Raw genomic sequence first — 25,234 nt, 5'->3', positions numbered from 1 at the left:
TTCCTTATCAATAAAATTGAATAGCAGCTCCTTTCTGCGGTTGCTATGGAGACCAAATAAAATCCTACATGGTGTTCAGTATAGCACCTGGCATTTGTAACACTCATTGAATGAAGACTGTTACTGTTGCTATTAATAACTTCGAATCCTATTCCATTAACCAGACCTTTGAAGTAAAATCCTGAATTGGATTTTAGAAGGCATTCCTTGAAACCCACCTCCACCTTTTTCTAGACTATTAAACCACATTGGTTAAGCAAGCCACAGTAACACTTTAATTTAAAAAGTTGACAGCCATTAAAAATGATGGTCATGTATTACAATAGAAAAAATTGTCCAAAGCTACTCCTGGAAAAGTACATTGGAGGAGTGGGCTGAAATGTTTCAGAGAGGGCAGTTCTACCAGCTCTTCAAGAAAGAACTCCAGTGTTACCAATTGTTAAAGCTAAGAAACTTGCAAATTCCTTTTAACAAGGAGGCATAACATTGATTCCAAAACAGTATGCATTTCTTTCTCTCTGTCTCTCTCTCACACATATACACTCACAAAAAATTACAGGCTAATCTCACTCCTGGATATGAACTTAAAAACCTTAAATACAATATTAAAAAGACTCCACCAGCCCATTGAAAGGACATGCCATGATCAAGCAGTATTTAATTCAGGAATACAAGAATAGTATTCTATTATGAAATCTATGCATATATTCACTATATATTTATAGTTCAAGTGAGAAATAAAACATGGTCATCCCTAAAGATGCTAGGAGAACATGCAATCACATTCAATTCCCACTCTTAACCTAAAAAATAATTCTCCATGAAATGCAAATAAATGGATAAATCCATAAAGTATATATATATATATACACACACACACACACATACACACACATAATGTGTATGTGTGTGTGTATAGATCAACTAGAAAAAGTATTACCACAATCTGCTATTATTAACATTGTACTAAAGGTACTAGACATTGAACTAATATAATATTGACTGTCAACTCTAATTGAAAAACAAAAAATAAAATAAAGGTACTAGACATTGTAATTATACAGGGAAGATATTAAGAATAATAGAAACAATGAATATAAGACAAAATTGAAATTACAGATGATATACCTGACCTGGAAAATGCAAAAAAGAAAAAAGTATTAAAAAATTATTCAAACTTCAAAATAGAAACCATAAGATATCTAGGTACAAAATCAGTAAATATGGGAATCCAGCACAGCTGATAAAAACCAACACTCCCAGTTAGAAGCTATAATGGGGAGGGGGATTGTATTGTTTTTAAAATTAAAAAGAAAAAAAGACTGGAACAATGAAAAAAGTTTACCAGGTTCTTAGCTAAGAACATTCAAATCATAGAGCAATTCTACCTGTTTTGATGCATCATGTAACATGATCCAAAGGAAAATAACAAGAGAAGGAATGTGGAACAGCCAGGAAAACAGAACAAGAGTGATGTGGAGACAAGGATCCTATCAGGTATTAAAACAGACTCGGAACCTAAATTCTCACGTCACCATCAACCCACACTGTCCATTAGCCTTCAGTGTTGCAGACATAAGACCCAAGGGCTGTAGGCCCTGGCCGGTTGGCTCAGTGGTAGAGCGTCGGCCTGGTGTGCAGGAGTACCGGGTTCGATTCCCGGCCAGGGCACATAGAAGTGTCCGTCTGCTTCTCCACCCCTCCCCCTCTCCTTCTTCTCTGTCTCTCTCTTCCCTTCCCTCAGCCAAAGCTCCATTGGAGCAAAGTTGGCCTGGGCACTGAGGATGGCTCTATGGCCTCTGCCTCAGGCACTAGAATGGCTCTGGTTGCAACAGAGCAATGCCCCAGATGGGCAGAGCATCACCCCCTGGTGGATGCCGGGTGGATCCCGGTCGGGCGCATGCGGGAGTCTGTCTGACTGCCTCCCTGTTTCCAACTTCAGAAAAATACAAAAAATAAAAATATCCAAGGGCTGTTGATGTTCTGTTCTGCCCTGTGGAGGAGGTCTACCTGCAGAGAGAAAAGCCAGAGGGAAGTAGTGAAGGAAGCTGTGAAGAGAAGGCAGGACACTCCGTCCTTAGTACTGGGTGTTGCTATTCTTCTGGAGGTTTGAGGTTCCAACCATTCAATAACTCTTGTTTTGTCTATGCTACTATGGACCAATTTCTTCACTTGTAACCAACAGAATCCTAAAAAGTACAATACCCAAGACTAACCCAACCTTAAAAAAAAAAAGGCCTTCCTTGACCCCATGTCACCTTCTAACTGCCATCTCATCAGAGCTGATTCTAACAGAAATTCTAACAGAAACTTGTTAGTCCTCATTTTCTTGGGCAGATTTGTCAATTTCTACCCCTGCTCTTTTTTTTTTCCTGCAGAACTCTCTACTTCTGTACCATTTAATTCATTCTATCTCCCCCCAAAAAAACAAAACAAAATCCCTAGAATCCAACCACTTTTCACAAATGACTCTTGCACCTGAGCCAGGCTGCTGCCCTGTCCTGCCTATTTTACTGTCCCAGCTTCCTACTGGACCCCATGATGAAATCAGTTCTTGTCACTTCCCTGCTCAAAGTCCTCCAGGAGGCTTACTTCCTTACCTCCCTCAGATTCAGTCTCAGGGAAAGCATTCCCAAACTATGCTACTTAAAACTGAAAACTCCACCCCAACATCCCCTGTCCCAGCCCTGCTTTACTTTTCTCCACAGTACTGGTCAGTCTATACCGTGGTATAATACACTTCACTGTTTATTGTTTGCTTTCTGCCTTTTCCTGGCACAGGAGCCAGCAAAACTTTTCTGCAAAGTACCAAATGGAAAATATTTTAGGCTCCACATACCATATGATCCTGTCTCAACTACAAAACCAGCCATAGTGATACTGAAGAATTGGGCATGACTGCACTACAGTAAAGGCTTATTTACAAACACAGACAGCAGGTGGGGCTTGGACTAGGGCTACAGTCTGCCAACACCTGCCCTTCTAGATTGAGGTTGGGTTTTTTGGGTTGTTTTTTTGTGTGTGTGAAGGTGGGGGGGGGCACGAGAGGGTACAAACAGGGACAGACAGGAAGAGAGATGAGAAATATCAATTCATAGTTGCAGTACCTTAGTTGTTCATTGATTACTTTTCTATTTATTTATTTATGTATTTTTTCTGAAGTGAGAAAAGCAGGGAGGCATAGAGACATGTGCCTGACCAGGATCCACCCAGCAAGCCCACTAGGGCAGGGGTCGGGAACCTATGGCTCGCAAGCCAGATGTAGCTCTTTTGATGGCTGCATCTGGCTCGCAGACAATTTTTTAATAAAAATATGTTAAAAATATAAAACATTCTCATGTATTACAATCCATTCATTTCCTACCACTCATGTTCATGGTTGCAGGTGGCTGGAGCCAATCACAGCTGTCCTCCGGGACAACAACAAATTTTTATTGGATAGTGCGTAATGTACATGGGTCATTGTATGGCTCTCACGGAATTACATTTTAAAATGTGGCATTCATGGCTCTCTCAGCCAAAAAGGTTCCCGACCCCTGCACTAGGGGGTGATGCTCTGCCTATCTGGAGCATTGCTCCATTGCAACTGAAGCCATTCTAGCACCTGAGGCACCATGGAGTCATCCTCAGTGCCTGGGCCAACTTTGCTCCAATGGAGCCTTGGCTGCAGGAGGGGAAGAGAGAGATAGAGAGAAAGAAGAGGGGGAAGGGTGGAGAAGCAGATGGGCGTTTCTCCTGTGTGCCCTGGCCGGGAATCAAACCCAGGACTTCCACATGCCGGGCCAATTATCTACCACTGAGCCAACTGGCCAGGATCAGATTGCTTTTTCATATGTGCCTTGACTGGGGTGGGGCTCCAGCCAAACCAGTGACCCCTTGCTCAAACCAGTGACCTTTGGGCTCAAGCTAGTGACCATGGGGTCCTGTCTATGATCCCATGCTCAAGTCAGCAACTCTGCACTCAAGTTGGTTAGCCCATGTTCAAGCCAGTGACCTCAGGGTTTCAAACCTCTATCCACTGCACCATCACCTGGTCAGGCAGAACTGAACTATTTTTTTAATTAATTTATGTGTTTCTATTTACTCTTAAAATTTTTTTAACTTTATTGATTTTAGAGGGGAAGGAAAAGGAAGAGAGGGGGAGAAAGAGAGAGAAATACTGATTTGTTGTTCCATCCATTTATGCATTTATTGGTTGATTTTTTTTTCTTTTTTTTTTGATAGAGACAGAGAGAGAGAGTCAGAGAGGGACAGATAGGGACAAACAGACAGGAAAGGAGAGAGATAAGAAGCATCCATTCTTCATTGCAGCTCCTTAGTTGTTCAGTGATTGCTTTCTCATACGTGCCTTGACCAGGGCTCTATAGCAGAGCGAGCGACCCCTTGCTCAAGCCAGCAATACTGGGCTCAAGCCAGCAACCTTGGGCTTCAAGCCAGCAACCTTTGGGCTTGAGCCAGCAACCCCTTGCTCAAGTTGGATGAACCCATGTTCAAGCCAGCAACCTCGGGGTTTCAAACCTGGGTTCTCTGAATCCCAGTCTGACGCTCTATCCACTGCACCACTGCCTGGTCAGGCTAATTGGTTTATTCTTACAAAGTGCCCTGACCAGGGATCGAACCCACAACCTTGGCATATCAGGACAATGCTCTTACCAACTAAGCCACCTGGCCAGGGCGAGTACTGAGTAATTTTAACAGAGAGAATGTAAGCTCCATTAATTCTGTGAAGATCTATATTTCCTTTTTGATTGTTTTTTTCACTGCTGTATACTTAATTTCTACAATAGTGTTTGACCTATAGGAAACAGTAGACATTAATTGGCTAACTGAATGAATAAATGAAATAAATGAATTAAGTGATTAGGGAAAGTAAGGTAGTACTGGTCCATCATTAGGCAGATCAATGGGACAAAAGAAAGTAGAGAGACAGAACTAAAGCACATGGTAATTTAGTTCATATGAAGATGGTACTTCAAATCAAATCAGTTAGATGATTTGATGATTCTTTGCCAATTGGCCTTGGGACAACTAGCTAGCTAAGGAAAAAGAGAAGGTTGAGCCTCTGCTCAGGCCAAAATAAATGCCAAAAAGGTAAAAACTTTTAAATGTTATAACTAAAATCATAGAATATTTTTTATTCTCTCAGCAAGAAAAGCCTTTCTAAATAAAATACTAAAGCTATAAAACAAAGGAATAATAAACCACATGAAAAAAAAACTTCTATAGCGAAACAGGAAAAAGCCATAAATAGAGGGAAGAAACAACACACTGGAAAAATACTGGAACTCTTACGGGAGGACTGATCACCTTAACAAGTTGTAAGTTTCACACAATGCCTAAGAAAACCAAACTGAACGAAAGCAAAGGGTGATATATTGTAAATGGCTTTTAAAACAGGAAAATACACTTACTTTCACAAAATCAGAGACATGTAAACAAAAACTAGGAAATCCTATTTTTCACCTATCAAAACACCTGACAACTCTCCAGGTTGAAAAGGTTGTGCATAAATGTGAACTTCACATCTGACACCGGAAGGTGAACTGATAAAATCCCGATGGGAGGCCTGACTGGGCGGTGGTGCAGTGGATAGAGTGTTGGACTGGGATGCGGAAGACCCAGGTTCGAGACCCCAAGGTTACCAGCTTGAGCGAGGGCTCATCTGGTTTGAGCAAAAGCTCACCACCTTAAGCCCAAGGTCACTGGCTCAAGCAAGGGGTCACTCGGTCTGCTAAAGGCCCGCGGTCAAGGCACATATGAGAAAGCAATCAACGAACAACTAAAGTGTTGAAGTGCACAACGAAAAACTAATGATTGATGCCTCTTATCTCTCCGTTCTCCGTTCCTGTCTGTCTGTCCCTGTCTATCCCTCTCCCTGACTCTCTCTCTCTGTCTCTGTTAAAAAAAAAAAAAGAAAAAAAAAGTTTGAAAAAAAAAATCCCATGGGGGGCCTGACCGGGTGGTGGTGCGGTGGATAGAGCGTTGGACTGGGATGCGGAAGACCCAGGTTCGAGACCCCAAGGTCACCAGCTTGAGCGAGGGCTCATCTGGTTTGAGCAAAAGCTCACCAGCTTGAGCCCAAGGTCGCTGGCTCGAGCAAGGGGTTACTCGGTCTGCTGAAGGCCCGTGGTCAAGGCACGTATGAGAAGGCAATCAATGAACAATTAAGGTGTTGCAATGCGCAACGAAAAACTAATGGCCTGACTGGGTGGTGGCACAGTGGATAGAGCGTCGGAGTGGGATGCGGAAGGACCCAGGTTCGAGACCCCAAGGTCGCCAGCTTGAGCATGGGCTCATCTGGCTTGAGCAAAAAGCTCATCAGCTTGGACCCAAGGTCGCTGGCTCCAGCAAGGAGTTGCTCAGTCTGCTGGGGGCCCCCAGTCAAGGCATATGTGAGAGGGCAATCAATGAACACCTAAGGTGTCACAACGAAGGGCTGATGATTGATGCTTCTCATCTCTCTTCGTTCCTGTCTGTCTCTGTCTATTCCTCTCTCTGGCTCTCTCTCTGTCCCTGTTAAAAAAAAAAAAAAAAAAAAAATTCCCATGGGGGGACACCAGGCAACACAACCCACAATGCTTATACCTTTGATCCAGCCATTCCACTTGGAGGTTTTTCTGCAATCTCACTCCCACACGTGTAAAATTATGTAATTATTACAGCATGTATGCAAAGCACAGGAATGGTTCTGTCAGTTAGGAAGGAGCTGAAAAGATGAGAAACCATTCACAGGATGCATTACTGTGAAGCCATTTGCAAGAATGGAAGTGGCTTCTCTGCACCAACGGGCAGAGATGACCAGGATAAACGGAGTCGGGGAACAGTGAGGAGCAGAACAGTAGAGATTTCTCCAGACTAAAGCAAATTGTTAAGAATGACAGGATGCCTGTGGGGTGGGGGCTGCAGAGCACACTAAGCTGAGCTGCTCAGGTCCACCCCGGTCCAGCAGGGCTGGCTGCACAACGAACAAATCCCAAAGCTCTTGGTGACCGTGAACTGTCTTGCAAACCGGTGGTGACCGTGGGCTCTACCTCTCGGGGCTGTAGAGTTTTCATGAGTGGATGCACACGAAGCCCTTCAAAGGCATGGATACCAGACAGGCACCTGGCGTTAGCAGGCGTCAGTACGTCCTCACAGCCTCTGCAGAGAGGCCGTGGGACAGAAAGGGCACTTAGCTTTTTCTCTATGAATCTTCTCATCCCATTGGAATGTGGTGCCCTGACCATAGTTTACTTATCCAAAAAGTAACAAAAGTATTTTTAATAACACTGCAGTTACTTAGAAAAATGCTTACAACAGAAAGTTAAAAGAAAAAGGACATAAAATTATACATAAATACTCGAATGGAGGAAATTGCTTTTTTGAAAGAATGCTTAGGAAGAAAGAATGCTTAGGAAGGAATCTGAAATGCCCACAGTGGTTCGTGTTCACAGTGGTAGAATTACAACTTTTCCCTGATTTTCAAATATTTTGTAGTGAATTTATACATACATTATGCTTTTTAAAAAGATTCTATTTATTGATTTTAGAGAGAGGAGAGAGAGAGAGAAAGGTGGGAGAATGAGAAGCAGGAAGCATCAACTCAAAGTTGCTTCCTGTATGTGCCTAGACTGGGCAAACCCGGGGTTTTGAACCGGCAACCTCAGCATTCCAGGTCGATGCTTTATCCAACGCACCACCACAGGTCAGAGCATACCTTATGCTTTTAAGTAACATCAAGGGTTTCCAGTGTGCCAAGCACTGGGCTAAACACTTTCTTGATCATCATTCTGTGAAGCAGGTTCGTTTACCAAAGAGGACAACAGTCGCCCTGGGTCACACAGCTGGCTGGGGCTGGTCCTTGAACTCACTCGCCCACACCTCATTCAACCCTGGCAAACATTTCCCGAGTGCAAGTAGCTGACGAGCCGGACAGTCGCCTCGGTAAGGGCCAGGGAGGCAGGTGAGTACCCTGAGTCTGCACAACGGATGCTGAGCTTGGTCAGGGGTGTCCGGGTGGCTCCCCTGGGAGGGTTCATAACTATGAGTTAAGTGGGCAAAGGGGGGCACAGCACTCCAAGCCTCACGGTAGGGGAATGTCCAGTGAGGCAAGGATAGGAAAAAGGCCCAGGATCTGAGGGGAAGCTAGAGCTGGAGACAACATGACCTCACAGACCTCTGCACTGGGTTGGAGGTTTTGTGTGTAACCTCAGAGGGCTGGGAACCCCTGAAAGGTTTGGCAAGGAGGGGGCTAAGAGGAAAGTCTCTCTGGAGGGAGGAGAATGGATGGGTGGAGCCATGACCCACAGAAAGCAGATACCCAATGCCCCGGCCTCTGGAACAAGGGCCTGATGAAGGGCCTCCTGAGAGGTCGCCTGGCTCAGCAGCAGCCTCTGCTAGGCTGCCCCCTCAAAGGTGGGGGGAAGTCAAGTGCCGTCTTTGGGGAGCGTCCAAGGCAGCCCTTGGCTGCTTCCCCACCCGGGCATCCAGGACCCAGTGAATAAGCCTCTGTGGCCACTCAATAGGCCTTTCAGCAACCCGTGCCTCTCAGTGACCCTTCCTCGGGGCACAAAAGGCAAAGAAGCTGCCCAGGGAGGCCCAGGGCTGTCCTGATGAGGCACTTGGATGGAGAAGTACTAGTCAGACGGGTCCCCATGTGAGCAATCCCACAGGTCTGGCCACTCCTCTGTGCTAGCCTAAGGGAAGCGTGGGGTTTTAATGATGCAAGGTGGACAGACCAGGACAAGCCCAACACCCCCAACCAGTTTCCTGCCTTCTGCGGTTAAAATCCTGGCTCCAGCCCTGCTGGATAACTTAGGTTAGAGCACGGTCCCAATATGCAGAGATTGCCAGTTCAACAGAAACAGATCGATACTTCTCTCTCTCTCTCTCTCTAAAATCAGTCAATAAATTAAAAGGGGGGTGGTGGTAAAAAAGAAGGTCCTTCGCCAGATGAGCCAGCCTCTCTAGACAGCCTCCTGAAGTCTGCAGTGTGGACCCTTACCCCAGTCCGTGGCCTTCTCCCCTGACCAACATGTCTGTGAGAGCAGCTCCAGTGTCACCTCCCTGGAATCCATTCCCCACTGACTTGCCCCCACACCAGGACTCCCCTGACCTCTATACTACCTGTACCCAAGGACCTGATTGCTTCCAGCTCTGGGCACCCACCTTAGCTACTTTACCTTCTTTGATCTTCACCAAGATCCCATGAGATAAAATTACTATCATTATTTAACTGATAAGGAAACTGAGGCTCAAGGCTTGAGTCACTCGCCTGAAGTCACACTGCTAGTACATGGCACAGCCAGACTACAGCCCAGATCTGACTCAAAGCCATGCTCCGAACCGTGTTACACGTAGCCTTGTCACACTGGCTCCTAAACCTGACTGAGTGTCCTCCCCTACCATGACAAAGCACCTTGCTGGCAGGTGACTGTGGACTCAAGCACAGGGCAGGGCCCACATCAGGGAGTCAGCAGATGTTGAACACATGACTGACAAACCTCCAGTTTTCAGCTTGCTCAGGAAATAACAAAGCCGTTTTGAAACTCATCCCAAAGCCGCCACCAGCAATAACTTTATTCAGCATCCTTTATTACATACGTACAACATTGTAAAACTCTCAAATTGATTTCACAATCCTCAGGTCACATCTGGGATCTCCTTAATAACCCATTTCACAGTTAAGGAAACTGGGGCCCTTCATCTAGGTGATTCAGCAAGATGAGAATGGGAGTTGGGACTGGAATACAGGTTGGGTTCAGTCAGCACCCACACCCACTCTGAGAGCCTGCTCTGTGCCAGGCACTGCATAAGGTCCTGGGGTTCAGTGAGGAAGAAACACTGACCATGACCTCAAGGTTTCTTAGGGTGGAGCTTCTGCCAGAGCAGACCTAGGCCCACAGTTCCCAAAAGCATCCCCCAGAATCTCCAAAAACTGCAGTGCCTGTAACCCCTGTAGCCCTGCTTCCCTCATCACAGGATATGCCACCTGGCTCCCCACCAACTATTCCGATGGCTTCGATCCTGCCTGAGCAGTTATCAGGACAAACAGCAGCTCCACCATCAAGTTCCCTCTCTTATAAGCTCCTCATTGCTGTGGCCCTATTCAAACTCCTGACTCACTGCTTTGCTCGGACACATACAAAGGCCTCAAGACAAACTGCTACTCTCCTGAGTAATCTCTCAGGTTTCCTTGGACACCCATACAGGTGTCGCATCCCAGATAGGAGCTGTGGCCCAGCCACCTCAACTTCCACCTCCTCTACCCTCCCAAATGCCTGGGGTCACCAACATCCCACCTCCACCCCAACATGCTACATGGCATGAAGCATGCTGCAGGATCCTAGAAGCCTAGGCCAGTGCTGCAAGGATGTGCACAGACCAGCTGCTCCAACCAGCTCACTGCGTCATGAGACACTGAAACCTGGTCAGAGGGACTTGGGCCACATGAGTGCATCCGTCCACTCATTTTCTCACACCTCACTCCTTGAGCCAGGCTTGGACCCCAATGGACCAACCTCCCAACTGTGAGCCCCGCAAAAGGGCCTGTCTTGCTCATTGCTGTGCCCAGGCACCTAGCTCCCGCAGGCTCTCTGGGTTCAGGCTGATGTTTACTAAGCACCTCTGATACCCAGATGCAAAGCTGAAAACATGCTGCACGAAACAAGGATTCCAGGGCAGCTGGTCAGATACTGATGGACAACCAGTGCTTCAGCTGTTCTGTCTCCAAGGTCACGTAGCTTCCTCCCTCTGGAAACTAGACAAACTCAAACATAGCCCACCCACCCCACCCCCAGAGGCTGTTCTCTCATTTTTCCCAGATGAGGGAACTGGGGACCTCGGTTCCCTTGCTCAGTTCCTGCCCTCTGCTACATGGTCCTCAAAATGCCCAGTCCCAGCAGCCTCCTGACATGTTCCCTTTTATTCTTGCTTCTTCTAAGACCTTCACTGTGAAAGCAGGGGGCAGGGGAGGCTACACAGAATGACTCTCCTGGGAGAAATGAACAGGGGAGTATGAGAATAGACAGGCCAGAGCCACATGTACAAAACACCTGGGTCCCACACCTGCTCTGGAACCCTGAACTAAAAAGCCTCAACCTTTCTGAGTCTTCACCTGCCACCGGGGATACAGCCCAGGGTGGCCACAAGAAGGACACAATTCCAGGCACACAATAAATAGGAGGTGCAGGCTGCTCTGGCTCCAGCCCTTCTTGGGAGAGAAGCAGCCCTGCTGGACTTCAGGGAAGGTATTGGTCACAGAGCCCTGGCTGAGGATGACTTCACCCTGTACCCGTGGCAGCAAGCAGCTTGCACAGGCTGGCTCTTTGGGCTTTGCTGCAAGAGGGAGGATCCCAGGGGCTGAGCAACAGCTAATGAGCCTGTTGGAGGTGGCAGAGCAGGTGCCCTCCTCCCCGGGTCAGGAGAATCTGTAATCCTGGGCCACCATCCTAACAGGTGGCAGTCTGTGGACCACCTGAGGTGGCACCAGCCATCACAATCCACCTGCGGATCGGTAGGTTGGACCTGCAGACAGAGCTGGGGGTTGGTGGATGTGAAACCTACAGCTCCCAATGTAACACCGTAGCTCTGGGTGGCAGGATGACACTGCTGTTATTTCCATCTTTGGGGAGGGGGCTGAGGTTCTTCCTGCTTCTGCTTCTTCCTGTTTCATTTCCGTCATCCCTGAAGTGAAGCACACAAATGGCAATGCAACGCTTTGTAAAAGTCATCTTCTCCTAATTATCTAGGTAATACACAGACTTTTCATAAAGGGTAGTCTGGATGCTGCATTCCTCATTTTTTCTGCCATAAGAAATGTCCTAAATACAGTGTTTTTCAAGGCTCAGTGAACATCCAAAGCAAAGGATGTTTACATTAAAGATAAACAGCAACAGCACCTCCATCTACAAGACAAAAACATTTAAAATTAAAATTGAACCTGACCAGGCGGTGGCACAGTGGATACAGCATCAGACTGGGATGCGGAAGGACCCAAGTTCGAGACCCCAAGGTCGCCAGCTTGAGCGCGGGCTCATCTGGTTTGAGCAAAAGCTCACCAGCTTGGACCGAAGGTCGCTGGCTCGAACAAGGGGTTACTCGGTCTGCTGAAGGCCCACAGTCAAGGCACATATGAGAAAGCAATCAATGAACAACTAAGGTGTCACGATGCACAACGAAAAACTGATAATTGATGCTTTTCATCTCTCTCCGTTCCTGTCTGTCTGTCCCTGTCTATCCCTCTCTCTGACTCTCTCTTTCTGTCCTTGTAAAAAAAAAAAAATTTAAAATTGACTGGTGGTGGTGCATGAATAAAGCCTCAACGGAGAACACTGAGGCCTCAGGTTAGAAACTCTTAGGTCGATGGCTCTGAGTACAGGGTCGCTGGCTTGAGCGGGGCATCATTCACACACGATCCCAAAGCTCACCAGCTTGAACCCAAAGGTCACTAGCATGAAAAGGCCAAGGTCACTGCCTTGAGGAAGGGGACACTGGCTAAGTCCCAGGGCAAGGCACGTACAAGAAGCAATCAATGCACAATTAAAGTGAACGTAACTACAAGTTGATGCTTCTCACCCTTTCTTTCTTCCTGCCTCTCAAAAAGAAAAAAAATTAAATCCCCTTCTCACTTTGCCAACAGACATTTCCCAAGTAATCACTGCTTATTCAAAAATATATATTCTTTAAAAACGGAAGCTGGCTGGGTGTTTGTCTTATATGCTGTCAGATACCAGAGTCCCTTTCTAAAAAATAAAGCGGGGGTCCCTCCCAAACTGAGCTGATGCTTCCCTTGCCTGGCCAAGGATGCAATGGGTCCTCCCTGAGCTGGGCAGCCTCCATCCTTGGGAGCTCTGATCCCTCACCTACAGGCCCACCAGCCACATCCCAGCTCCCCTCTGCAGTCAGCTGGGCCCTGGCAGGGATGTTGAGAGCTCCTCTCCCTCCCACACATCCTGCCCTGGTCCTGCACACAGAAAATATGGGAACCCAGCTCTGCCACTAAAGAGCCTCCATCTCCTTATCCGTCTGTACAGGTGGGCTGCAGGTGGGAGGGCCCGATCAGCATTCTGGCTCTTGGGATCTGTCTCTGTCAGGGTCTTCCCTGAGCCTCACGTTCCTGACAATACATACAGCGACAGGTTAGGCTGGCTGAATTCTTGATCCTTCCTGTCCACCCCAGCTCCCCCAGGACAGTCTGACCTAGGACATTCTGCTGCCTCAGCCAAAGCCAAGAGATTGGGAGTAAACTGCTGGGTCACCCCAGACTCTGGGAGAGGCAAGCTTCCGGAGAAGCTTCTCAGAATCAGGCAGAAGCTTCTCGGAATCAGGTCTGCTCCCAGAATGCCTAACCACACCCAGTACTTGCTCCCCACCCACATAAGCACGGAGTAGGAAGAGCCAGGACCAGGCTTCTGCTGCCCCCAGGGGGCCTCATCACAGGCAGCCTGGCACATTGGACCCAGAGCCCAATATCTGTTGTCTCTGAGGCCCAGGCAGGCCAGTCATCCCCAGAGTGAAAAGTGAAAGGGGCGACAAGGACTGCAAGGGGCAGCAGCAGCTGCTGGCCGAGGGTGGGAATGTAGGTTCAGGTAGGGAGCTGGCCCAGCCTGTGCTCAGTCAGCTTCAGGCCTCCCTGTCCCAAGCTGTGGAACAAAAAGACCCTGCTTACTGTCACCATCTTAGGTTCACCTGTCTTCCTGTTCTGTACCCAATGCTTAAATAGTTCTTCCTGAGTGAGGCACACATCTGTCTACCACCTGCCATGCCCACCTATGGTCCCAGTACTGCCATTGGGTCAGACAGCAGCCTCTAAGAAATGGCCTCCCAGGTTGCTGAAGAAATCGTCCAAATGCAGAAACCTTTGTACAAATTAAGAGGTTTGTTGCAAGCTACTTAAAATAGTAAAAAACTGCATCCAAGCTAAGTTTCCCATGGGTGAGGTCAATTCAGGAAATTACGGCATGTCCACTCAACTACCTTGTAGTCATTTAAATAATGTTAAGAGTTTGGACATGGAAAATGTTTTAGAGATTTTAAATAAAAAAGCATGATTAAAAAACTATGTATAGAACATCAAGTATTCTTTAAAAAGTTTTTTTAAGAAAACTGGAAAGCAAGATTTTGCAAAGTTAACAGTCTATTTCTGGGTGATTGGAACAAGTAATTTTTTTTCCATTTCTTACATTTTCCAGTTTCTATTATGTGCATGTAACATTTTTAATTGGAAAAAATTTGTTTGGGGATTTTGAGGCCATTTTTCAACAAGTAGCTCATGGCTTAGCTGGAACCGAAAAGCCACCCCACTCAGTGAGGGCGGCACACAGGCACAAGGAGGCAGGCGCTGTAAGCCGGGGAGCATGACGCATCGGAGACCACAGAGCAGGCCTCCCCGCCAGCCTGGGGGAGTGGGGCGGGGGCGCTGCCAATCCCACTGCTTACCCTTTCGCCTCGCAGAGATGTTCCTGCAACTGTGACCCTCAGTTTCTTTGAGGTGTGAGGTACAACATCCTCAGGTTTCTTTGAAAGGACGCCTCCGGAGAGAACCACACTGGCAGATAGAGGCCGGAACCCACAGGCCTTAAAAATAGGCCCAGGAACCGAAAGAGGCACAGCTACTCATCCAAACAATCCCACTTCCTTCCCATGCTACTGGCCCAGAACCAGTTCTGCCTGCCTTAGGGTTGGAGGGCCCGGGGCCCCAGGGAGTCCAGGGAAACTGTCCCTAGAGCCGTCTGCAGACCTGTCTGAGCTCCAGAGTGCAAACCCAACCTAACTCCATGTGCGGGCATGGGGCCTCATGTTTTGTGTCCCTTATAACAACAGCATACAGGGTCCAACCCTGTACCTGCCGCGTCTCATTTACTCCTCATGCTGCCTGATGCTGTGCCTATCACTTCTCATACAATCTCATGACCCTATAGACCTCATTGTGTCTGAAGGATGGCATGTTTGGGCCCCACAGTCTTCCCCTCCAGCCACATATCCTGCTAAAATCCCTGCTCTCACCACTTATACCCTGCCATGCTGCACCTAGCAAAACAAGGTCCAGGCTGAGGGTGTGCAATCCTTTCCCCAATTCACGGGGTAGGAGCAGGTGCCTGGCACAGGTAGGTGTTTAGCACAGAGGAGAGGTTAACGTAAAGGCAGTTTCCCCCCTTCATTCCTTCTGGCTCATTCCATGAACTCTCTACAAAATGAACATTCAAATCTGATAGGCCTCAGCTGGAACCCCACAGCCCCCTATTCTGCCACCTTCCAGCTCCTGAAGGTCCAGCCAAGGAAGTGTGAATTCTCAGGTGGGCATTCAGGGCCCCAAACCACCCTGCAAGCCGCATTAGCCTCTCCTCCTCAATCCAGGACATGCTGTCCTGACTCGGCCCCTCTCAAAGGTCACGCACTACACAACCCTACCCACCCCAACCCCTATCAACCTCAGTGGCTCCCTCCTCTGTGCCCCAAAGGACTTGGGCTCAGACAGATTCTAGCACTTATAAACCATGGAGGCATGTTACTTCATCTCTACACCTGCATTTCCTCATCAGGACAAAGAGAAGAGTATCGTATTATTTTGAGAATAAAAGGAAATAGTAAACATGAAACATACCTTTTGCCCACAGCATGACAGAGAATTCCCTACGCTACCTAACAGGAGGTGACACCCCAGAAATGCTCACCCTAGGCAGGGCCCCAAGACAACCAGCATGATGCAGGCCCCTCCCCTCACAGCATCTCTCCACAACTCACACCGGGTCCTGGGGCCAGGTCATGCCATGTGGCCTGACCAAACATCAGTGTTGTGCTGCCCCTGTTAAAAGGGAGCCAGTCACATAGAATGCTTTGGGTGATGTCCAGGGCCCATGAGAAGGCCCAAACCCCAGAAGAAGTGTTAGGTTATATCCACCTTTGGTCCAAGTCTCTGCATCACACATCTGGAGAGTTGGACCCCCTCAGGCTTTCCCAGCTCAGATTCTAGAAGCCCACAAAAGGTACCTTAGCCAGCCAGCTGGGCTCATCTGCCACTTGGAATCACAAGCAGTTTCCTGTGGACAAAACACCAAGATCCTGCCAGGGGTGGCCATGGCCCTGGCTGCTTCCAGCAGGGTTTTTACTCTAGCTAAGTCACCTGTGCACCTGCTTCTCTCCCAGGTTCGACTGCCCTCCCACCAGGCAGCGATGAGGGCTAATCCCCCACCCACCCACGCATACACACTGGCACGGAGCAAATGCTCAAAAATGCTTCGACTGCAGAGGCCACAGTAGACAAGATTCAAGTCAGGTTTGGATCTACAAGGTGCCTTTCATCATGACAGCCAACTGCATCTGGGCACAGTTCTCCCCAGATGCAGTGTAGTAGGTGCAGCCAACTGACTATTCCCACCCCGGGGGAGGGGGTAGTCACTTTCTCCCAACGCATAGACACACACTGACTCAGGAATGACAACAGCTTGTCCAGGATTAAGCCTCTCTACCATGGCCTCCCTTACACATTTAAAACAACATCAGAGAACATGGCACAGTTATGAAAAACCTAAGCTTTAGTTAAACAACAACAAAAATTTGCAAGATTTCAATTCCTAAATGTAACAGGTTGTCACAGCTGTAAAGAGGAGATGAGAGGGCTTCCTAAACCACTGGATGTAAACGTGTTTTGGAGTCGGCATTGCAGGTTCATGTCTGGGTGCTAGGGCCAACCTTGGGTCCTTACTCTACTCTGGGCATGAAGTCACTGTGAAGCTTGCCCCTTTCTGAACATCCCATTCTCATCTGAAAAAATGAGATGGGCAAAACGAGCCCTTCTAGGAGTTTACAATTCCATCCTCTGTGGCCATCTACACATTTCATTTCCCAGTCCAGAAATTAATTCTCTCGTTTGTTTGCTAAATGTTTACTGGGCCCTTGCTCTGAATGTGCCTATGCTGGGTACGGAGGAGATTCAGACTGGGCAGTGCCCTGAAGGAGTCCCTAGCTAACTGAGGAGACAGCCACACAGATCATTACAATGTCACAATCATCTTGATTGTCCAGTACACAGGGCACAGGCAGGTGAGTAGGGGAGTGGAAGAAGGGTTCCTAGGGACAGCATTGGAGCTGAGGCTTTAGGGGAAATCTATAGGTGTTTGCAGAGCAGGTGAGTAGGGGGTGGCCTTCCAGACAGAGAAAACAGCAGGCATAAAAGTGCAGAACATCAGAGCAGGCAGGGATTGAGTTCTGGGGGGTGTGGGGCAGGGTAAGATGGGGAGACCTATGAGTGAGGGAGAACTGGAGGCCAGGAGAAGAAACAGTAATAGCCTGACCAGCAGGCTCTGCCCTCAGCCTACTGATAGGGCACAGTTCTCCCCAGATGCAGTGTAGTAGGTGCAGCAAGGCCTGGCTGGGCACATTCCAGGGAGGTTGGGGAAGGGAGAGCGGGGGAAAGGAGAGGGATGGGACAGGCTCTGCGGTCAGACTGACTAAGAGTCAATTCCAGCTGTGCCATAGCCTCACTGGTTGTCCCTGGGCAAGTCTCTTGCCTCTCTGAACCTTGCACGCCTCATTGGTGAAATGGAGATAATATTCCAGTATCAAATTGACAGCACACAGCCTGACCAGATGGTGGCGCAGTGGATAGAGCACCGGACTGGGACATGGAGGACCCAGGTTCGAAACCCCAAGGTCGCCAGCTTGAGCGCCAGCTCATCTGGTTTGAGCAAGACTCACCAGCTTGAGCCCAAGGTTGCTGGCTTGAGCAGGAGGTTACTCGGTCTGCTGTAGCCCCACGCACATTTAAGAAAGCAATCAATGAATAACTAGGGTGCTGCAACAAAGAATTGATGCTTCTCATCTCTCTCCCTTCCTGTCTCTTTCCCTATCTGTCCCTCTCTGTCTCTGTCACACACACACACACACACACACACACACACACACAAATTGACAGCACACATAAGGCACCTGGCACATAGTAAGGGCTCAATAAATGCCAGCTGCCAGAACAAATCATTACTGTTCTTAGGGGATGGCCCTGCAGGCTCCTTGGGGCAGGGACTAAACTGGGAAAGATGCTCAGAAGTCAGGATAGTAGGAACATGTAGACAGAGGAGTGGGGAGGGGCTGCCCGGAGCAGTTGAGCAAAGGACTTTTAAAAAGGGCTTGGAGTAGATGGTCCCTCAGACCTCTTCCATTTCTGATATTCTGAGCCAGGTGACAAGCATACCTGCCAAGCTGGCATGTAGGCTGACACACAGTAGGTGCTCAATGAATGTCTGCTGCATGAATTCATGATCCTTCCACTTCTGCTCAAAACTCAGTCGTGACACTTTTAAGAAACCAGAGGAACCTATGTCCCTGTGCATCACCACTGTGGAACTACCCCCACCCTCACCCCTACTCTCACCGACACAAGAGGAGAGCTTCACTTCCGGGCAGGCTGGGCTGGGACCTGCTCCCTGAGGAGAAGTGTCTTTTGCCAGGCCTAGCCTCCCACACAAAGGAGCACTGGAATCTATCTCCTTTCCTCATCATCATGCAGGGTGTGGCCTGTTGAGGGGCTGCCCTGTCCCTGCTGCCTCTAACTTTAATGGGGACACGCTGGCTCTCTGGGACTCAGTATCCCCAGTGGTGAATGAAGGGGGAACTGCTAGAATCTCCATGGCTGACATTTCCTTCTCCACAATGCTGTCGCCTTTTCAGAAATCCCCAGCCCAGAATGGGGATGAGGGTGGGGTAGGGGCAGCAGACAACGTGCAATGAAGTCATTCTGGCATGAAGGGAGGGGTCTTTTCATGGAGAAAATGGTAAACCATGACATTACAGAGGAGGGGGTTCCTCTGGAGCCAGTTGGGCACCAACTATCAGTAGCGATGACCTCATACCCAGCCCAGCCAGGAGACCCCACCCACACCTGCAGTCCCGGGCTCTTTCCAACAATACAAGGCACCCTCACCCCTCACCACTGGCACATCTAGGACTTAGGACTTCCTTAGAACAGAATCACACCCAGAGGGGCGGAAGGTCCTGCTCCCTCTGCCCAACGGGTGGATTCCGGGGGCAACAGCCCAACAGGTCCCAAATCCTAGCTAGGGGTCAAGGAGAACCGGCGGGTGCAGTCAGGCGCAGGAAGACAAAGGCTTCAGGAAGCCGAAGACATGGCCCTCCCTCCTCGTCAGCTGGGGACAGTGACCAGGGCACATCTGCAGGAAGGGCTGCCCAGCGCCGGCGGGGCCCTGGTGCTGCAATGGTGCGCGGAGGGTCTCCCCAGTCCAGCGCCCACACTCTGCAGCGGCCCCGAGGCCCCAAGGCCCCGGAGAGGACTTCCTGGAGAAGGAAGGAGCCCGGCAGAGCCACAAGGAGTAAAACGGAGGGAGACACTGAATGACCGGGAAACGGAGAGACACAGGAACCTGAGCTTGGGGGCCTTGGGACCAAAATCAGAGACGCAGGGCGCAGATGTGGCGACTTGGAGGCGCATGCAGGAAAACGCGACACGCAGGTAGCCCCGGAGACACGCGGAGACAGACACGCGCAGAGACAGAGACACACGAAGAGACAGAGACACCCTGAGAGAGACGCGCAGAAACAGCTGGAGGCGCGCACACCCCAGTGCCGCTCCGGCCCCGCCGCCCAGCCTCGCCCCGGACCGGCCGCACTCACCGAGGCCGCAGACCTCGCGGCGCAGGCTGAGGCGGCCGCGTTCCTCCGCTATGGCGCGCAGCATGTGCTGCAGCGAGCGCTCCTCCGCCTCGGCACCGCCCGCAGGCTCGGGGGAAGCAGCAGCGGCTCCGGGGAGGGCGGGTGGCCCGACCCGGAGCCCCGCGGGCGCGGGCGCCGAGGCGCAGGCCCGGCCCGGCGGCCGCGCAGAGGCCATGCCGGGCCCCGGCTCATTGCCCGCGCCGCGCCCGCGGGGGCCCCTGGCTTGCCCTGCCGCCCCCGGCCCCGCCCCGGCGCCGCCCGCCGCAAGCACCAGTGAAGCCACAATCCAATCTGTCGTAGTGCGCGTCGCCGCCGCCGCTGCTGCTGCCACCCGCCGAACCCAGTGAGGTGAGCGCACCTCCCCGTCTCCTCTGTCCGCGCCTCTGCGGGCCGGTGACGCCCAGCCCCGCCCCACTCCGCCCTCTAGGTCCCGCCCCCACCCCGCCCTTTAGGCTCCGCCCTCTAGGCCCTGCCTCACTCCGCCCTCTAGGCCCCGCCCCACAACGGTTTCCGGCCACTCTCGACTCACCTCGGGCTTTCCTGACCCGCCCCCTTGCACTCCAGTCCCCGTCCCCTGTCCACCAGGCCGCGCCCCATCTCACTTCCTCCGCCCACAGTCCGCCCCTCTCCTACCCTTTCCCTCCCCTCTCTACATCCACCCTACCTCCGGCCTGCTCTGGCTCCGCCCACTTCCAAAAGGCTCGCCTTTGCCGACCTCGGATGTCAACGGTCTTCTTCCTCGTTGGTTCTCGTTGATCCCGTCTCGACCATCAGCCCACCGTCTCCTGACCCTCCCTGGTCCTTCCACCCCTGTGATCACCGTCTCCAGGCCCTAGCCCCACGGCCCTTCCCGAGACCGACCTCTGCTCCTGAACCCCCTCAGTCTCCGGGCCTCGGACCCTCTTACCTTCTACCGATGCCCCGCGGGAGATTGAGTTTGTCACCCTCCGTCTCTCCATCAACTTGCAAAGGCTAGTTTCGCTGAGAACTTCCTCCAAAGAACCCAGAAATATGTATGTTACCCCCAACCCCATAAAGAAGTCTCATGGGGGCACGATGGCAAAGCCCTTCCCGCCCCCACTGGCTCCTTCTCCTGGCGTATTGCAGGCATTGTGAAGGGCTCTGAGCTTGTTGCCTCAGTTGTACCTTGGGGGTGTGCCCAGGTGGGTTTGAGGGGTGTGAGAGGTGGGTAGGTAGGTCAGCTGGGCATGTGCTCCTGACGAAGGCTAAGGTCTCGCCTGGCATCCATCTGTGTGCTGGCATCTGCTCACAGAGGAAGCCCTGGGTGAAGCGGCCAGAAGCCTTCCCTAGACCTCAGCCCCGGGGCCCCTTTCAAGGACAGGGTGAGATGGAGATGGAGAGGCAGGGCTGGAGTTCCAACTAGCTAAATCTCTGAAGAAATTCCCTTGCAGTCACATTTGCCTCCATTCCTCAGACCCACTGAGGAAGGTCCTGCCTCCAGGCCCCACCCTGGTCCCTTCTCCCCTTTGGTTTTTTTTGTTTGCTTGTTTGTGTTTGAGATTTTATTTCTTGATTTTACAGAGGGAGGGGAGGAGGAAGGAGAAGCAGTTGCTTCACTTGAGCTGTTCATTGGCTGTTCATCACATGTGCATTGACAGGGCAATTCCAAGGTTTCAAACCAGCGACCTCAGCGTTCTAGGTGGGTGCTCTGTCCATTGTGCCACCACGGGTCAGGCTGGTATTTTATTTTATTATTTTATATTTTATTTTATTTTTAGATCCCTGTGCCAACTCCTCAAAGAGCCTTCCCTGACCACCACCATCCCTCCTACTCCAGCTACCCTATTTTCTTTCTCTTCCTACCAGTGCATTCATCTCCACTAATACCACATCATATAGCTGTGGGGTTTGTTGTCTAACTTTCTCACTAAGGAAGGGGTCTATCTCCTGTATAGCTGTAGCCCCACTGCCTAGAAGGTTGCCTTGCACCCATAAATAAATTTATTTATGGGGTGGATGCCCCATAAATAAATGAGATGAATGAAGAATGAATGAGAAGCCTGATGGAGAAGCAAGGAAGTCTTCTTGGAAGAGGCAGTAAGAGGCCAAAGACTGTGGGGCATGGAAACAGCCCTGGAGAAGGAAATGGGTGGTTAGATCCTGCCTGCTTCAGGCCTCACCTCTAATTTTGTGCCTCTGTCTGGGTCCCCAGCACCAAGCTTGGCGCTGGGGGATGAGAGGCTCTTTAGAGAAGTGTGAAGTGAGGGGACGATTAGTGAGGTGCACAATTGGCCGTGGGTATATCTTTTTCCTCTAGGCCTGTGTCCCATTTGTAAAATGAGGACACTGGCCTGAGAGTTAAGGCCTCCAGTTCTTCTCCTTCTTCTCCTCTTCTTTCTCCTCCTCCTCCTCCTCCTCCTCCTCCTTCTTTTAAGTTGAAAGAGTTTGTTAGACTCTGGGAACTGGCAGAAAGGGTTTGAGAGTTTTTAAAAATTATTTTTATTGATTTCTTTTTTAAAGAGAGAGAGAAAGAATCGTGTATTTGTTTTTCCACCCATTTATGCATTCATTGGTTGATTCTTGTATGTGCCCTGACCAGAAATGAAACATACAACCTTGGCGTATCAGAACAACACTTTAACCAATTGAGCTACCCGGCCAGGGTAAGGCCTCCAGTTCCAAATCTGAACAACCGACATCATAACTGGGGGGAATTGGAAATAGAAATGGCTGCACGAGGGCTCAGAGGCTGGTGCATCCCACTAGTTTCTGAAAATTCTCAAGCCCTGCCTGTTCCCATTTCCATCCCTTTGCTCATAGTTTCCCTTTCTCGACATCCTTTGTCTTCCAGAGAACTCTGCTCCAATTTTTTAAGTGGCTGAAAGGTCCAGGGACTTGTTAGAGAAGGTGCCAGTTCAGCTGAGAGCCTCTGGCTACCAACCTTCTCTTCTCCAGGACTCAGTTTAGTGTTGCATAATGGTGGGGGCCGGGGGTGGGGGACTAGGTGATTGCTGAGGACCCTCCTGGTCTTATGTTCTGCAAGTCTGTAGTTAGACTCCAATTGTTTAGCTTTTCTCCTTTTTCCCCAAGAAGAAAAGATAGTTAATTCTCCCTGGGTAGGTAGAAACAGCCCCATCTTAGGTCCACAAGTGCCTTTCCAAGGAGCAAGTTCAAAGGCTCTTCCATTCACCCCTGATCATATGTGCTGTGAGCAGCTTCCCTCCTGACTTCTGCCTTCTTATGACTCATGGTTCTCCTTTGCTCAGAATTCCTGTTCCTTAGCTTTTTCTTCATCTGGAAAGTGAAATCCAACCACCCCCTAATCTAGGCTGCCATAGCTCCTCCAACACTGGTTTTTTTCTCACCTGCTACCAAGGTAGGGTACCACCTGGAAAGGTCCAACTGCCTCCCTTCTCCCAGCCTTCAGCCCCTTTCCCACCACCCCACCCTCAAATATTTTCTCATCTGCAGATTTTGTCAGAAATTCCACCTCTAGCTCTCCACTTTTTAAAATAGATCCCAGCTAAAATTCCCCTGGAGGGGATCACTTCCAACTGATTATTCTTAGGCACTGACACCTTGGTGTGAAAATAAAGGATTTGGAGGAGATTCTGAAAGAGAAGTGAGCGGTGGGCTGGGGGCTGGGGTTGGGGGGATAGATATCCTGAGAAACTGCTTTATGCCAGAAGCTTCACAAAGGTGAGTAAGTATAATCCTGAGCTCTAGGAGACAAATACGGTAGTCTTCATGTGTTAGGTAAAACAACCCAGAGGGGTTGTGTAATGCTCAAAACCACACAGCAAGTCAGACCCAGAGCCAGAACCAGAGCCCTCGTGCAGCCGGGAGGAGACGCCAATGCCCGTGCCATCTGGCACTAACGTGTCTCTTTTCCAGTTTCAGGAGGGAAAGACCAGTGGAGAGTGTACACGGGGTGATAAGGAGAAGGCCCAATCCATGGACTTGTAAGGCTGTGGGTCGGTGCCAGGAAGTCCAGGAGACCTGGGACCAACACACCTTGAAGTTGGGCAGGTCCTTTATGCTCCAGAGCCCTGGGCACCTGTGCATGACTGGGCCCTTTGGGTCTGCCCAGGGCCAGCCGATAATGCATGGGTTCTTAACTTCATACAGGAAAAATTTCACAACACCAGTTTGAGTCCAGGTGATGTTAAGAGAAAGGTTATAAAAGCTGGGGAGAGTGAAACAAGGAAGGGCCTAGAATGGAAGAAGCAACAGGAGAGCCTAGGTGAGTCTGCCTTGGCTCTACAAAAACATTGTGGGAAAGAAATGAGCCAAGAAAAGGGGGCCTTAGAAACAGGATCAGGGGTGTGCCCAGGATGAACTGTCCCACTGTTCCTTTGGTTGAGGACCCTTAGGGTTTTGGAGATGCACACCTGGGGGGGGGGGTAAAAAGGAAGGGAAGGAAGAAGGGGAGGGAAAGGCATGGGACTGCTCTGGGAGTGCTTTGAGCTGGAGAGCAGGGCGGGTCTTTTGTTTTGAGAGTTTTTTAAAGACTGGGAATTTAGGGGAGGACTCCAATAGAATATTCATCAGCTTTTCCAGGTGTGACCTCCACTACCACCAGGGCAACAGCCAACCCCAGGGAAGGGCTCAACAGTCATCAGAGGAGGGGGCTAGTCAGTGTACCTGGGCCTAGAGCCAAAATACAATTGAGACCTAGGTACTTTTTCTAGGGAGGTGACACTGCATCTGGCTGTGAATTGCTGGCCAGTTTGTTCAGCTCTCTGTCTCAGCTTCCCCATTCTATTTGCCACATAATTTTTCTACCTTCTTACTATCCTATCTCAGAACTCAATGTCCCCTTGGGCCTCTTCAACCCTAGCACCATGGGAGATCAGGCAGGGTGAGCTGGGCAGAGCCAGAGAGTTGACAAGGAATCAGAAATTACAGGTCACCAATATTTTATCTTAGTTGGTCAACATACATGCAGGACTTACCATGGGCCAGGCACTGTTTTATTTATTTATTGACAGAGACAGAGAGAGACACACAGAGAGGGACAGATAGAGACAGTCAGGAAAGGAGAGAGATGAGAAACATCAATTCTTCGTTGTGGCACTGTAGTTGTTCACTGATTGCTTTCTTAAATGTGTCTTGACCCGGGGGGCTACAGCAGACCGAGTAACCCCTTGCTTGAGCCAGCGACCTTGGGTTCAAGCTGGTGAGCCTTGCTCAAACCAGATGAGCCCGTGCTCAAGCCAGCAGCTACCTTGGGGTTTTGAACCTGGGTTCTCTGCGTCCCAGTCCAATGCTCTATCCACTGGTCATGCCTGGGTACTGCTTTATGACTTCATAAATGCTGACATTGATTTCTGTGACTTATGGACATCATTAGCCCTCTTTTAAAGCTAAGCCAGAGGCATGGAGAGGGTCAGGTACCTTCTCCCAGGTCATTAAAGGCAAAGTCAGGTAGCCAAGTGATTCAAGAACAAAATTATAAATTGTAAATTCTTTCAGATTATTTTTTAAACAATGACTTTTGATAAGGATACATTCATGTTGGAGATGGTGTGGGCACAGACTCCAAAAGCAAGAGTGACTTGAGCCAACAAATGCTTGAAGAGAGCCCTGTCTTCTGAGCCCCATCGTGGGCCTGCATGTGGAAGGTCAA

At 49.7% G+C, this 25,234-nt stretch overlaps 1 protein-coding gene across 1 annotated transcript in view; it reads right to left on the bottom strand.

The window, feature by feature from the left end:
• The window catches only part of KIAA0930 (KIAA0930 ortholog), a 46,910-nt gene extending 26,884 nt beyond the window's left edge, over window positions 1-20,026 (bottom strand). The window contains exon 1 of the mRNA XM_066255555.1: window positions 19,606-20,026. Coding sequence (XP_066111652.1) covers window positions 19,606-19,819 — 214 coding nt within the window. The 5' untranslated portion in view covers window positions 19,820-20,026. The remainder of the gene's footprint in view (window positions 1-19,605) is intronic.
• Window positions 20,027-25,234: the final 5,208 nt, after the last annotated feature.

The sequence above is a fragment of the Saccopteryx bilineata genome, chromosome 1 (assembly GCF_036850765.1).
Source record: "Saccopteryx bilineata isolate mSacBil1 chromosome 1, mSacBil1_pri_phased_curated, whole genome shotgun sequence".
Classification (NCBI taxonomy): domain Eukaryota; kingdom Metazoa; phylum Chordata; class Mammalia; order Chiroptera; family Emballonuridae; genus Saccopteryx; species Saccopteryx bilineata.
This window is presented reverse-complemented; position numbering and strand designations above follow the sequence as displayed.